The sequence below is a fragment of the Heterodontus francisci genome, chromosome 10 (assembly GCF_036365525.1).
Source record: "Heterodontus francisci isolate sHetFra1 chromosome 10, sHetFra1.hap1, whole genome shotgun sequence".
In the NCBI taxonomy this organism is placed as follows: Eukaryota; Metazoa; Chordata; class Chondrichthyes; order Heterodontiformes; family Heterodontidae; genus Heterodontus; species Heterodontus francisci.
This window is the reverse complement of record NC_090380.1, coordinates 104,129,354-104,145,626: the sequence shown is the minus strand read 5'-3', so window position 1 is coordinate 104,145,626 and position 16,273 is coordinate 104,129,354. Positions and strand designations below refer to the sequence as shown.

Here is a 16,273-nt window from a genome sequence, read left to right as displayed (position 1 = left end):
GCATCTTTCTTAAATATTAATTTCCCTGTATGGAAGGCTACCTGAAACTCAGATCCTTGCTTGATTCAAGTAGCTAGGAAACTTTGGTGGCAATTTTTAACCTAACCCACCCAACAGAACACTGATTGGATTGAGTGCAACGCTGGCCCTACACCCTACCCAACAGGAGAGTAATATTGGCCGGGACATGAAACCAGTGTTCCACCCAATCCCGTGTGTTTCCCACCTGGAGAGTTAAGTTAAAATTATACCCTTTGTATCTGACTTATTTCAATTCTTTTAATCTTTGATTGATTGAATGCACAGTGTTGGCTTTTTTGTTCCGTCCAGTAATGAGAGAGGGAAATTGAGCTGTGCTGTGAACCACACTGAGAGGCCAAGAGCACCCGTTACAGGTAGTCTGTCTTTGGTGAGAAGCACCCATCAATCTGGATCTCTGCCGGCCAGGTACCATATCGATTTGTGCCACTCTTGCTGTTGATAATCTGTTACAATAAAAAGAAAAGGCTAATAATGTTTCTGCAGAAATGCACACCTTCTCTTCCCAATTGCCCTCTCTCTGAATCTCTCCCTTTTAAATAGCAACAGGAATGAAAATGGATTCTGCAGTTCATCCGGCCAATCCTAAAAACTCAAGCAGTGCCTTCAATCACCACTCCCTCAAATATCTATTGAACTCACCTTTAAACCTTCCACATATTCATCACATTATCTAAAGTGTTGATGCACCTGAACTATTTTAAGCTTGAGCCTATGTCCTCTTATTCTAGTGCTTGTAGCAGTCTCAAATGTATTATGGGGGTTCAAGTTATTCCAGAGGCCCAAGGAGGGGTCCCCGGTCACAAAGGTTGTCCCCAAGGCCCCAACGCTACTGCTGGAGGGGTTTCCCCTCCGAACACTGGGACATGCCTGCCTGGCCCCGGCATGGGAATAAATTTGGTTACCTCCCCCACGAGGGTGCCTCAAAATGGAGATGCCCTTTTCTCCTTGCAGCCTCAGCAGTGGCCACCTCTCACGGTATTTGCTGCCGAGATGCTGGTCCTCGGATTGGGAGACCCAGCCCGCTGTCCTTCAATGGGTGGCGGGGCCTGGTAGCAGCCCCTTAATTGACCGCCACCGGGAAGATTACCACTATGGTCCGACTGTCCGCCAGCACAGGCTCGGGACCTGCATATGGTCCCGACACAGGGACTCACTCCATGCCAGGAAAATTCCAGCTACTGAATGGGTAAACTGTTCCAAACCTCCACTTACATTGTCATATAACTGGAACTTCAGGTTACATTTAGATACCTCCTCAAGTGTTAAACCATGGGTAGTTTTGAAATTTCTAAACATTGATCAGTAATTTCACTAAACCTGCTTCCAGGAGCAGCTCCTGACTATTAATGTTTTGCTTGAGCAGGCAAATAACCTAATGAAAGGAGAATACCTTTCCAAAGAAGGACTAAAAAATCTCCAGTTTACCAACCTTCTCCCTCTGAAAATTCTTGGGCAGTGTGAATCCTTTAGTGCCGAGAAAGACCCAGTTCCCTCGGAAGGCCAACTTCCGTATCTCCTTGCTGCCCAACACCTCAATGTAGTGCTTGGCATCTTCTGTCAGCCTTGGAGTAATCAGAATAGGAGGATGCACATGCATAAATGACAAGGATTGCTATTGAGTAGAAAATGACAGCCAATCCCACTCAGACCAGCTGTTGAACCTTCGCAATTCTTACTCACGCGTATGCTGAACTAGTTTTTCTTTAATTGTTTTGGAACTCATTTAGAGACACATTTAAAGTGCATCAGAGGTAATATTTGTCCCTGGTTTTGGGCAGGAATGGAGTGGCCAAAAGCGGCTGCAATCTACTTAGCCTCCCCTTTCAGCCAATATCTAGAACTCTGCAATTTTGGAACAGGCTAGCCGCACTGTTGCCTTAACAGGCTGCGGCCTCCTTAAATATGCAAATTTGGTGTTCAACTGGGTGGAGCGTGCCCAGTGGAACTGACCATTTAGTTGCTGAGTTAGAGGTCCACTGCAGGCTGCCCTGAAAATCCTCCCAATTAAAAAAAAACTGCTACCTGATTTTTTGCAAGGACAGGAGGAGCAATGCTTCCCACTCATTGACAGACTCCTCGGGACTTTTTTTATTCATTCATGGGATTTGACCATCACCAAGATCTTTTGTTCAAAATGAAAATGTCCAGGATATGAAACTGGGGTTGAAGTGACAGAATGGTCCAGAAGGCTAGTAAACTAATCCTACAGGAGCTAGGCTCAAATGCAGCCCAGAGAGACAAGTTATATTTTCCCCAACTGTTAACTGCAATGTACATGGAAACGATAGGAACACCAGTCGGACATTCTGCCCCTCAAGCCTGCCTTGTCACTCAGTTAGATCTTGGCTGGTCTGTACCTCAACTTCATTTACCCACATTTGTTCCCTATGCCTTGGATACCCTAATTTAGCAAATATCGAATAATCTGAGTCTTGAAAGCTCCAGCATCCTCGGCCTTTTGCGGGGAGCGGGTGGTGAGGCAGGAGAACCAGATTTCTATTACCTTCTGTGTGGAAAAGTGCTTCCTAATTTCACTCAGGAATGACACTGCTCTAATTTGAAGATTATATTACCTTGTTCTTGATTCCCCTACCAAACGAAATAATTTCTCCATATCTACCTTATCAGATCCTTTTAAAATTTCAAACATTTTGATCAGATCACTCCTCAATCCACTCATTGTGAAATTAGTTTGGTCAGTCTTAACTTAATTATTGAGTGGTGTGCTCCACATCAGGAAAACTGGCTGTAAGTTGGGTAAGGAAAATGGAAATGATCGCGCTTGTGCCTTAGAAGATGGCCGTCCAAGGTTCGAACTGTCACATGTTGTTAAGGCAGAATGAAAGGAGCATTGTTCCATTTATAACCTGACGTGGGAGTGTTTGATTTTGATACTGAAAATTACAATGAGATCCATTCTTTAGTCCCAACATGCTGATTAAAGAAATCATTTTCTTATTTTATAGAGGATTATATTGGGCTAAATTTTATGGGCCCCCCTGAGTGGGGTCGGAGGCGTAGGGGCCCATAGAACCACTTAAGGGCCTCTTCTCACCACTGCTGGAATGTAACCAGCAGCAGGGGGTGCCTCCACCACGTGGGGAGGGCCTTGTAAACCGGGGTGCCTGCCCTGCTTGCTTGGGTGGGGTCCTTCCTCTGTGGGCAATCTGTGGTCCACGGAGGACCCCGCCGGCAAAAACTCCATCTCCATGGAACCCACCTTCCCCTGGACTTCACTCCCCCCCCCCCACCCCAACCGGGGCCTTCCAGATTGGCTTTAGAAATCCCGCCTCACTCACCAGAGGTCTGGGGTACCAGCGCTGGGCCTGTGTCCAAGGCTTCTGCAGTAGTGGCAGTGGCCACCACTCCCGGTGGCGCTGCCAATATTGCTGAGCTGCCGGTCCTCTGATTGGTCGGCAGCTCTTGGAGGTGAGATCCTGGTACTGGAAATACTGCCTCTGGAACAACCGAGGATCGTGCTGGGGACTGGGGGCTGGGGCACGAAAATGCTGATTCCCCCCCTGCCTTTTTCAGCCCCGGCTGGGAACTTCACCGCCTCCACAAGATCCCAGCCAATGTTTGTAGGAAGTTTGAAAGTGCTTCAGAATTAACAAATCTGTTTTGAAGGGCAGCCTTTGTTGCTTGGCAGGTAAATTCAGCAGCCAACTTACACACAGTAAGCTCCCACAAATAGAAAATGAGATGATTAACTAGTTAATTTGCTTATTTGCGGTTTTGCCTGAAGGTGGAAAGCTGGCTAGGATACTACGAGAACTTCCTTGCTTGTCTAGTAGTGCCATGGGATTTTTAAAGTCCACCTAAACAGGCTGATTTTACCTTAGTTTATTGTGCAATATTAGTCTTGAATAAATATCGGGCAGGCGAGATGTGGGCGAGTGATGTTACCACAATATGCCTAATGTCAACGGCAGTAGCCCAGCCTATTTTGGTGATTGGGCCTCACTGAGATAAAATTGATGAGAGGCTCACAATAAACAAGTGCTGACAGGCATCTCAGTGAACGAGAGGTTTGTGGTTTTTTACAGAGCAACTCTAGCAGCTCCTTAAGGATCACTGATTCAACTGTTCTACTGTAAGTTACACTAGAAGATCTTAGCACCTACATTTACCCTCTCTCTGTTTTGGACTGGAGTATTGGCTAACGAATTCGAGTCCTGTTCCAAAATTGCATCCGGTGGCAAATTAGCAGTGTTTTGTTTTCAAACTTTTATCTCACTGCCTACCCCAGTGATGCTGAAAAGCGGCAGCATAATGAGATGCAAATCAGTCCTAGTACCTCCTGCTGTGTTGCACTGGAGAACAGAGGAAGATAGGGCAAGATTTTATGTGGAGGCGTTGGCCCCACCCATTGGCTGGAAAGTCAGGAGCGAGCCCGCCTCCATCAGCCCTGAAAGCCATCACCAGATTTTACAGTCATCAAGCAATTAGTTGCCTGAGGCCGTGGCTTTGCCCCCCCGAGGCAGGATGTCCCGCCTCCAGCAGTTGCCGGCCAATCACATGGCTGACAGCTCTTCAGGCCCAGCAGCGACACCAGAAGCAGTGGCCGCTGCTGGGGTTGCAGCAGGCCTAGGATCGGGATCAGCCCTGGAGGCCCGGAATAAAGGTCAGTGGGGTGGGCTTGCTGGGGCCAGTAAGGCAGGCCCTGGCAAGGTGGGGTGGGGTGGAGGGGGCAATCAAGAGACTGGGTGGTGTTCTTCAAGCAGGGGCAAACCTTGCCACTGAAAGGGCCCTTCCAACCCCCACCCCCCACCATGGGGCACCATGTGCCTGAGAAGGAGGGAGCCCCCCACCCCCCACCAATCCCACAGTCAATCTGCTAGGATATACCTGGCAGCCTCACCATGTGGCTTATGCTCTCACCCCTACCGCTGGTAAAATAACAGCGGCAGCGTGGAGAGGCCCTTAAGTGGCCATTAATTTGCCGCTTGAGTACATCAATTGACCCAAGGGCAGGCAAGGCTACTTGTCACCTCCCCCGCCGAAGGTAAAATACCCGTGGAGGCGGGTAGGTGATGGATATAGCAACCCCTGCCATCTCACCCAATTTCACGCTCCCAGCCCATTCCTGGGCGGGGTGCGGGGGTGGTGGGGAGGGGACGGTGTACAATTCTGGCCGTCGAGACAGATGGAGACATTCAGCACCTCAGCCCATTCTGCCACTGAGTCAGATCTTGGCTGATCTGCATCTCAACTCCATTTCTGCAAATCTTTTGATATCCTTACCCAATATAAATCAGAGTACCCACTACCCTTAAACAACCACTGGGCCACCGTGACACTAAAATCAGTATAAATTTCATCAAATCAAAAAGGAAATGGTACCAATGTTGCCTGAATCTAGACAAGGTGGGCCATTTACAAAGAAAACTGAACAGACTTGCGGACATTTAACAAAGAAGCTGAGCAGGCAAACTCTCAGCAATTCATAAAGGAAAGAAAGTGAACTTACTGACACCCAACAGAATCCAAACTGACCCATGGACAAATACTTGAAGGAGATACAGAGTGGGGTCCCACTGAAAAGATTACATTTGTCAAGCCTAGGATAAAAGAGTGTCATGACCAGGTGAGAAAGGGGTTTAGGGGTCCCCTCAGTGAATCCTTGTTCACTGCTCTCTAATTGTAAGGGCAAAGAAATGAACCAGACAAGTTTTCTTAGATTTAAAGAAGAAAGGTGTAAGTTTATTAACCTTAAAACTCTACTTCGGTTAAAACTACTAAAAATATGCGATGCGCCCATGCTAGCATGCATACACAATAAACACACACGCAGATAGAGACAGAAAAGGAGAAAGAATGAAGGGGAAAGATTTGAAGCAATAGCTGGCATTCACTTGCTTTTGAGTTTTATGTAAAGTCTTTGATTGCAGTTCAATCTTGCCGTCTTGTTGGGGCCCAGCATACTCTTTCAAACTTGTTTCACTGGTTTTCTGTCTTGGCTTAGTTCTTCAGGGGTTCCCTTTGCGTGAGAGGGAGAGAGAGAGAGAGAGGTCTTCTTTCTCTTTAGTCTTCAAATTGCAGTTTGACCCAAACTGTTCTGTGAACCCAATTCAAACCAAACCCGGGCCAGCAGGCCAGTCATGTGACTAGCTCTCCACCTGGATTGTTTGTAGATTCTTTCAATCTCAGTAGACATCCTCAGTAGGGGGTCTGGAATGCTAGCTTTCACACACTCAATGTCTTTTGATCAAAATCCATGTGGTTAATTGAATCAGGGAACAGTTCCATTGTCTTCTTCAGGCAACTGTCTCTTTGAATGCAAATGTTTCCAGCCACTGTCCTTTTAGAATGCAGGTGCTGCCATGTTTTCAGTCCAGTAAGAGTTTAAAATTAATGTTCCATGTGATGAAATTAATATGCTTCATTCTTGGCAGGTGTAGTTTTCCTCACAAGAGCAAGGTGGATTAATGGAAAATACAAATGTTCTACTTAATATTGCATTAAAAATTCTCAGCTATTCCTCACCGAAGCAAAGAACCCTGATCTATTGAAAACAATATTAATATGAAGGGCTTAAAGATGGGTGATTGTCCACAAAATTACAGAGTTACGTAGAATTCACAATGCAGAAACAGGCCATTCAGCCCAACAGGTCCATGATGGTCCTTATGCTCCATAGGAGCCTCTTCCCATTCCTCTTCATCTAACCTCTTCAGCATATGCTCATTCTTTTCTCCCTCATGTGTTTATCTAGTTTCCCCTTAATTGTATCTATGTTATTTGCCTCACTGCTCCATATGGTAGTGAGTTCCACATTCTAACCACTCTCCAGATAAAGAAGTTTCTCCTGAACTCTTTATTGGATTTATTAGTGACTATCTCATATTAGGGCCTCTAGTTTTTGACTCTTCCCACAAGTGGAAATATCTTCTCTGTGTCTACCCTATCAAACCCCTTCATAATGTTAAAGACCTCTATTAGGTCACCCCAAGCCTTCTCTTTTCTTGGGAATAGAGCCTCAGCTTGTTCAGTTCTTCCTGATATTTATAACCTTGTAGTTCTGGGATCATCATTGTAAATCTTTTTGCATCTTATCCAGTAATATGGAGACCAGCAACTTCAGTAGAAGAGCTGGGGAATGGTAAGAAAACCAGTGTACATGCCATGAACCCAAGGTTTCTATGACTAACCTACTGGCCAACCTGGGGGTTGTTTGAATTGTGCATGACACAGAACAGTTTGGGAAGAGACTGCAATTGAACTTCAAGAGCACCTCTCTCTCTCTGTCTCTCTCTCTCCCTCTCTCTCTCAAGCAAAGTTCCAGGGACTCACAGAAGTAACAAGCCTCAAGACAGAAGACCAGCAGAACAAGTTTGAAAATGTGCACTGGGCCCCAATGAGAACTGCAAGACTTAACTTCAGTCAAAGACTTTACATCCAATCCAAAACCAGTAACTGAACTCCAACTATTACTTCAAACCTTTCTCCTCCTCTGTCTCTATTTGCATGTGTGTTTATCCTGTATGTATGCGAGTGTGGTCGCGTGCGTATTTTTAGTAGTTTTAACTGAATTAGAGTTTTAAAGTTAATAAACTTACACCTTGTTTAAATCGGAGAAAACCTGTCTGGTTGATTTCTTTGCAATCACAATTAGAGAGCAGTGAGCAAGGATTCACTGAGGGGAAGCTAAAAACATAGTGTTTTAAAAATTAAACCTCATTACGGCCAAACCAGGAAAAGGCTGAGAGGGGAGCCCTAGACCCCTTTCTCACCCAGGTGGAACTTCCTTTTGCCCATTTTGGAGCCTGTACTCTTTCCCTATAGGGCTCACCACCACCTTCTCAAGGGCAATTAGGGATGGGCAATAAATGCTAGCCTGGCCAGCGATGCCCAGATCCCATGAATGAATAAAAAAATAAATACCCAAATCCAAAGAACTTAGGTGCTGACTGACATGACCCTCAAGCCCCAAGTTATGTGTAAAAGTACCAGAACAGAGCATTGATATACTTCCTGTATACTTCGCAGACTGGATGACCGCTTTGCAGAACACCTCCGCTCAGTCCGCAAGCAGGACCCTGAGCTTCCGGTTGCTTGCCATTTCAACACACCCCCTGCTCTCATGCTCACATCTCCGTCCTGGGATTGCTGCAGTGTTCCAGTGAACATCAACGCAAGCTCGAGGAACAGCATCTCATTTACCAATTAGGCACACTACAGCCTGCCGGACTGAATATTGAGTTCAATAATTTCAGAGCATGATGGGCCCCCCATTTTACTTTTATTTTTAGTTATTTTTTTCTTTTTCCTTTAAAAAAAATTTTTTTTTGTGTTTATTTTATTTTATGTCATCTTAGTTTGTTCAGTTTGCTTACCCACTTTTATTTCATGTTTGTACTTGCGGCTGTTCAATTTTCAGTCCATTAACACCCTTTCTGTACTAATGCTTTGTCTTTCAACACACCATTAACATATCTTTGCTCCATGACCTTCTGGTCAGCTATTCTGTGACCTTGTCCTATCTACACCCTCTCCTTTGTTATCTCTTGCCCCACCCCCACTTTACTTGCTTATAACCTTTTACATTTCTAATATTTGCTAGTTCTGAAGAAGGGTCACTGACCAGAAACGTTAACTCTGCTTCTCTCTCCACAAATGCTGCCAGACCTGCTGAGTGTTTCCAGCATTTCTTGTTTTTATTTATACTTCCTGTGGTTTTTCCAGCCAAGACCAATCCAGTCTTTGGCTTATGAAGTTAGCTGAAGTTGATTGGGATGAATCCCTGCCCCAGAGACACATCTACTCCTTCAGAATCCGTTAATGAGCTGAGCTGGGTGCTCAATCATCACAGAGTAAAGTGGACCCAACTGGTTCCATGGAGGGGCGGCTTGGCCTCAGTCTTCCTGATGGGATCTAATCTTGAAACCAACTCAACCCCATAGAAGCCCTTTGATCTCCCACTAAGAAGGATAGTCACTAATTGGTCAATTTTATAGTACTTCACAGGCTAAAAAGTGCTTTGGTACATCCTGAGCTCAAAACGGCACATGTGCAGATGTAGGTTGATTCAGGCTCAGCTCTGATGGCTATCATGGTCATCAATCATAGTGGCGCGAATGTGAGGAATGTGAACCAGTTACATTATTTACAGTGGCATGCGTTATACACTGTTACATCTCTTTAACCTTTCCTTCCTTCTAACGTTCACAGGACTGGTGTTTATTTCCACTCACCTGGTAGAACTGTCATCAAATGTTGCCATCAAGATAAGGGAACCATCCGGTGCCTTTTCAATAAATTTAATCATTCGTCCTGAATTATCTGACAGTAAATTAAAAGAGGTCAGATTTATACACATGTATCATTAATCTAAAAAGAAATGACTGAAGATACACTTCAGTTAGCATATGAAAGATGAAGATAATTTAAACCTACTGGATGTAGCTCATAGTGTTTAGGGCCTTGAGCAAAGAACAAACAAAGAACAAAGAACAGTACAGCACAGGAACAGGCCATTCGGCCCTCCAAGCCTGCGCCGATCTTGATGCCTGCCGAAACTAACACCTTCTGCACTTCCGGGGCCCATATCCCTCTATTCCCTTCCTATTCATGTATTTGTCAAGATGTCTCTTAAACGTCACTATCGTATCTGCTTCCACCACCTCCCCTAGAAGCAAGTTCCAGGCACTCACCACCCTCTGTGTAAAAAACTTGCCTCGCACATCCCCTCTAAACTTTGCCCCTCGCACCTTAAACCTATGCCCCCTAGCAACTGACTCTTCCGCCCTGGGAAAAAGCTTCTGACTATCCACTCTGTCCATGCCACTCATAACTTTGTAAACCTCTATCATGTTGCCCCTCCACCTCCGTCGTTCCAGTGAAAACAATCCGAGTTTTTCCAACCTCTCCTCATAGCTAATGCCCTCCAGACCAGGCAACATCCTGGTAAACCTCCTCTGTACCCTCTCCAAAGCCTCCACGTCCTTCTGGTAGTGTGGCGACCAGAATTGCACGCAATATTCTAAGTGTGGCCTAACCAAGGTTCTGTACAACTGCAACATGACTTGCCAATTTTTATACTCTATGCCCCGACCGATGAAGGCAAGCAGCAAGCATGGAAGAAATTAAGAGAAGGAAATTCTCATCCTTGTTTTCAAACCCTCTATGGCCTCACTCCTCCCTATCTCTGCAACCTCTTCCCATTCTGGCCTCTTGAGCAGCCCTGATGTTAATCACTTCAGCTGCCAAGGATCCAAGCTCTGGAATTTCCTCCCTAAACCACTCCAACTCTCTACTTGTCTTTCCTGCTTTAAGACACTTCCTAAAATCTGCCTCTTTGCACAAGATTTTGGACATCTGTCCTAATATCTCCTTATGTGGCTCAGTGTCAAATTTTATTTGATAATGCTCCTGTGAAGTGCTTTATTACATTGGGCTGGATTTTGTTGTCCCACTGCCGGAAGTGGCGGTGGGTGCAGAATATGGCTGCAGTCCCGCATGGGACCCACGCTGCTGCGATTATATGGTGGGCGGCCACTTAACATATTGACGGAGGCTGCTCCCACACCTGCCACCCCCCCCCCCCCCACCACCAATCACGTGGCAGGAGCGGCATTGGCGACACTGTTCACGGTGTCATCTGAAGCAGGAACAGGTGCTGGCACCATTCTTAAAAGACTGCCAGCCCTGAGTTGACCCCTTCCCCTGCTTCCCCATACACATCATGCAAAGCTGACCCCTTCCCCTTTCCCCCTTCCCCATACAAATTAGACAGAGTTGACTCCTTTCCCACCTCGGTGGCACCAGCTTCTCCAAGATGGGAAAGTGAAGGTACATCAATGCCACACGATGAGCTCAGGATTGAGAACTGAAGGTAAGATCACGGGAAATTAAATTTAAATTTATGCAGGGAGGTATTTTACATATGTAAAGCAGGGTTCTGTTGAAGAGCGGTGGAGGGGCCGTCACGGAGCTTCGTAGCTGCTAGGAAGATTAGGATGGCAATCCTGGCGTCCGGCTCCTTGGCAGTTGATGCCGCTCCGATTCTCTGGCCTCCCCTGCCACTGCCATGAAACCTGACGTCGGGCTGAGAACAAAATCCAGCCCATTAAAGGTGCTATGCAAATATAAGTTTTTGTTGTTGAAATTAAGGAAAAGCACCGAAAGAGCAGCCAGTAGTGTAAGTGATGCAGAACAAGCACAGGTGTCAGCACAGGTATTGATGCAGCAGTGTAGTGGTTATGACAGTGAGTGAGCTTTGGCTCCAGCCTTTTCTATCCAACCCAACTCAGCACATTCTGAGATCAAAGTCAATAAGTCTGGTAATGTGTGGGTCAGCAACAGAAAAATTACTGTGAAAGCTATTGGAGTGTAAAAGCTCAATCGTTTCGTTAATATGCTTCAAGGCAGGAAATCTGGCTGGGTCAACACTTACTGTAATTCTAATCCCACACTCTTAATATCCTCTGAAGTGGCACACCAAGTAAAATGGTCACCCGAAGAATCATAGAATTGTACAGCACAAAAGAATGCCATTCAGTTCATCATACCTGTGCTGGTGCTTTGAAAGTGTGATCCATTTAGTCTCACTCCCCTGCTTTTTCCCCCATAGCCCTGTAAATTTATCCTTTTCAAATATTTAGCAAATTTCTTTTTAAAAGTTACTATTCAATCTGCTTCCACCACCCTTTCCAACAACGCATTCCAGATCACTGTGTTATTTTTTTCTCATGTTTTCGCTGGTTCTTTTTGCCAATTACCTTAAATCTGTGACCTCTGCTGATCCTTCTGCCACTGGAAACAGTTTCTCCTTATTTACTCTATCAAAATGATTCATGGTTTTGAACATCTCGATCAAATCTCCCCTTAACCTCATAATAAAAGCAAAATACTGTGGATGCTGGAAATCTGAAATATAAACAGTAAGTGCTGGAAATACTCAGCAGGTCTGGCAGAATCTGTGGGGAGAGAAACAGAGTTAGCATTTCAGGTCTGTGACCTTTCATCAGAACTGGCAAAGGTTAAAAATGTAATAAGCTTTGAGCAAGTGAAAGAGGTCGGAAGGGAAGGTCTGTGATAGGGTGGAGGGCAGGAACGATAAAATGACAAAAGATGTCACAGAATAAATGGCAAAGTGAGTAGTAATAGCTATAGTAAAGGACAGAGCATTTGCCCAGAAAGAGTATTAATGGGAGAATTATAAACAACTCTGTCTGAAAGCAAAATCATGAAAAACAAGTTGAATAAGAGCAAAATACTGCAGATGCTGGAACTCTGAAATGGGAACAGAAAGTGCCAGAAATACTCAATAGGTCTGGCAGCATCTGTGGAGAAACAGAATTAACATTTCAGGTCTGTGACCTTTCATCAGAACAAGTTTAAGACTAGCATATGGGAAAAAACAATGAAAATGGCAGTCATGGTCTGAAATTGTTGAACTCAATGCTGAGCTCATGAATGCTGTAAGATGTCTAATTAAAAGATGAGGTGCTGTTCCTCGAGCTTGCGTTGAGCTTCACTGGAACACTGCAGCACGCCGAGGACAGAAATGTGGGCATGAAAGAAAGGTGGTGAATTAAAATGGCAAGCATCTGGAAACTCGGGATCATGCTTGAGGACTAAGCAGAGGTGTCCTCAAAGCGATCACCTAATCTACGTTTGGTCTCCCCAATGTACAGGCAAACGCACTGTGAGCAGTGAATACAGTATACGAGATTGAAAGAAGCATAAGTAAATCACTGCTTCGCCTGGAAGGAGTGTTCGGGGCCTTGGATGGTGAGGAGAGAGGAGGTAAAAGGGTAGGTGTTACCCGACCTGCGATTGCATGGGAAGGTGTCGTCGGAAGGGAATGAGGTATTTGGGGTGATGGAGGAGTGCACCAGGTTGTGTCGGAGGCAATGGTCCCTTCAGAATGCTGACAGGGGAGGGGATGATGTGTTTAGCGGTGGTATCACGCTGGAGGTGGCGGAAATGGCAGAGGATGATCCTTTGGATGTGGAGGCTAGTGGGGTGGAAAGTGAGGACAAGAGGAACCCTGTTGTGGTTCTGGGAAGGAGGGGTTGGGGTGAGGGAAGAAGTGCGGGAAATGGGTCGGACAAAGTCGAGGGCCCTGTCAACCACAGGGGGGAATCCTCAGTTGAGGAAAAAGAAAGACATATCAAAAGCGCTGGTGTGGAAGATTGCATCATCAGAACAGATGCAATGGAACAGGGGAAAATGGGAAAATGTAATGGAGTCCATACAGGGGGCAGGGGGAAGTGTAATCGAGGTAGCTGTGGGAGTCGGTGAGCTTATAATTAATATTAGTAGACAGGCTATCCCCAGAGATGGTGACAGAGAAGTCGAGGAAGGGAAGGGAAGTGTCAGAGTTGGACCATGTGAAGGTGACAGAAGGGTGGAAATTGGAAGTGAAGTTAATAAAGTTTTCCAGTTCAGAGCAAGAGCAGGAATCAGCACCAAGATACTCCCCTTAACCTCCTCTGCTGTAAGGAGAACAATCACTGTTTCTCTAGTCTCTACACGTAACTGAAGTCCGTCATATCTGATACCATTCTAGTAAATCTCCTCTGAACCCTCTCCAAGACACGAACATCCTTCCTAAAGTGTGGTGTCCAGTTGTATGTGTCATGCTAGGCCCCCAACTGCCAAGAATGAGGCACTTTAATTTTGTCATGAACACTTGATTTTCAACTGTTACTGGAGTGAAGAAAGTATTGTTAAACAGATCAGCCATGGCTGGAAAAGACATTTGCATATTAACAGACATGATTGGAAGGACAAAGTACCATTCCCTGACACATTCAACCCACAATGGACCTTGATCACCAGTTATTGTGTGTAAGAGGAGCATTCCAGAGACTGCTAAGGTGATACAATCCAAGACATGGTCAGACCAGTTAGTCACATGACTAACCTGCTTGGCAACCTGGGTTTTTCTGATTCATATAAATAGTTTGAACAGAGAAAGTCTGTTTGCTCCTCAACCGAGAAGATCTCTCCTGTCTCCTCCCATCTCGTTCTCACAAGCCACAAGCCTCTGAATCCATTGAAAACACATGAACCTCAAGAGAGGAAAGTCTCCTACAGTGAACAAGGTTTCAGAAGAATACTGGGCCCCAACGAAAAGCAAGATCTACCTACAATCCAGGACGCGACAGTGAGTTCGAAGAACCATAACAAAAACTCTTCAGATATTGCCTCGAACTTTTCCACTTTATTTTTCTTCTGCTCTTTTCTGTCTCTATTTGCATGTGTGTATCGCGTATGCATGCTAGTGTGGGCGCATCGTATATCCATAGGCATGAACCACATTAGAGTTTAAATTTAAATTTAATAAATTTCAACCTTTCTTCTTTAAACTGAAGAAAACCTGTTTGTGCTGGTTTTTTTGCCTTATAATTGGAAAGTGGTGAACAAGGATTCACCAAGGGGGAGCTAAAAACACGATGTGTTTAAAATTAAATCCTGTTACGGTGTGATCAGGTGAAGGCTGAGAGGGACCCCGAGACACCTTTCTCACCTGCTCGTAACATATGCAATACTCCAGCTGGAGTCTAAACAGTGATTTATAAAATGTGAGAATGCACTTCCTCACTTTTGTACTCTATACTTCTATTTATAAAGCCAAGGATCTGACATGCCTTTTAAAAGCCTTCTCAACTTGTCTTGCTACCTTCAAAGATTGGTGTACATATACAAAGAACAAAGAACAGTACAGCACAGGAACAGGCTGTTCGGCCCTCCAAGCCTGCGCCGATCTTGATGCCTGCCTAAACTAACACCTTCTGCACTTCCGGGGCCCATATCCCTCTATTCCCTACAAGAAAGTCCCTCACAGCAATAGGGATGGGCAATGTGTGTCAGTGTCACTCACATCCTGAAAACAGCATTCAGAATATCCATGGTTTTTTTGTTGATCTCAAGCTTAATTTTTGGAAGTTAAATTCACTTTGCACCTTTTATAAGTCTGTATAAAAAGAAATTACACCACAATAGATTCTCATTAACATTAACCTCCTGATGTCTATTTCTGTTTCCTTTAACAATAAAAGTTATTTTTAGTTATAAAGTGTGCATTGTAGATGTCATAATAGGCCCCGCAATATTGAGATCATGGGAGTGAACTTATGCAACAGTCTTGCACTTCTGAGATGAGGCGGGTGAATTTCCGTTCATCTGCTGTTATTTTGGAAGATGAGCTGCACAGATTCCAGAAAAATGGTTAAATACCGCTTCTGCCATTTCTCCAGACTTTCTCTGTACCTTCTGCTGAAGTTACATCAAACCAGCAGGATAATCCTCATAGGAAGCTTACCCCCAGTTCTAGGTGGAATCTAACTTATTCGAGGTGAATACTGTAGGTTGTCACATACAGAGTAAGGGAAAGCACAAATTTAAAATATCTGTCTTACCTCCTTCCCATAGATCAAAATAGCCAGTATCTACAGGTTTTCCTGTCTTGGCTGCCAGGAAGAAACATGAGTGGATAAACTGTTAAGAATTTGATTTATGTAATGAAGAACATCATTTTCAAATATTGCTACTTTTAAGAGAGGCAAAGGGTTTGGCCATCACTCACTACTGTAGTTGAGATAATTCTCCAACCCTGCCAAGTGCAGCTGTTCCCTGGCTGCATGTGGAAGCCTGGAATGACCTAATCTCCATCATTCAGATTTTCCAAAAGCAGGTAAACAACTGCCTGGCTCTTAAAAATTCAGCAAGTATTTGATTTTTCCCTCCTTAAATCAACAGAAATGTCAAGTTGGTTTGAGCAAGAAGGGAACTTAGGTCCTCCCTTGTGACCTCCACTACTGAGAAGGGTAGGTGACCATTATCACTTTCAAGTACATAGTGCCCTGACTTAGGAGATATGGTGCCATAATTCCTTCATCATCGCTGAATCACTATCTTGGAATTCCTTACTGTCACAGAACTATTTATTTTCTCCTGTGATTAAAACAGTGTACCTTTAAGATTCTGTTTAAAAACAGTGTGCCTTTAAAAACTAAGAGGCACGGTGTGCCACAGTTGCAACTGTTAGCTCGGCAACAGCAGAACAGAGAGGTGACATGGTGTAATGTTTCAATTTAACTGTGTAAAAACCAGCTAAAACCAGTTTTGAGAGAGACACAAGCGTAGTGTGCTTGCTTTGAAAGAAGAAAATTCTCTCAGCAGAAATTCAACAATGAGCCACAGGCTGTGTTAATTGCCTTCAAGATTGAATCTGTGTTGACTGATTATGTTTTCTGGAATTCACAGTAAAGCTTTGACT

At 44.7% G+C, this 16,273-nt stretch overlaps 1 protein-coding gene across 1 annotated transcript in view; it reads right to left on the bottom strand.

Annotated features, from left to right (window-relative positions):
- Positions 1–207: 207 nt before the first annotated feature.
- Positions 208–16,273, bottom strand: part of LOC137374265 (protein FAM3B-like) — a 46,552-nt gene continuing 30,486 nt past the window's right edge. The window contains exons 5-7 of the mRNA XM_068040061.1: positions 9,237–9,324; positions 1,472–1,604; positions 208–485 (exon numbers count right to left, since the gene is read on the bottom strand). Of these exons, the coding sequence (XP_067896162.1) occupies positions 390–485; positions 1,472–1,604; positions 9,237–9,324 (317 nt within the window). The 3' untranslated portion in view covers positions 208–389. The remainder of the gene's footprint in view (positions 486–1,471; positions 1,605–9,236; positions 9,325–16,273) is intronic.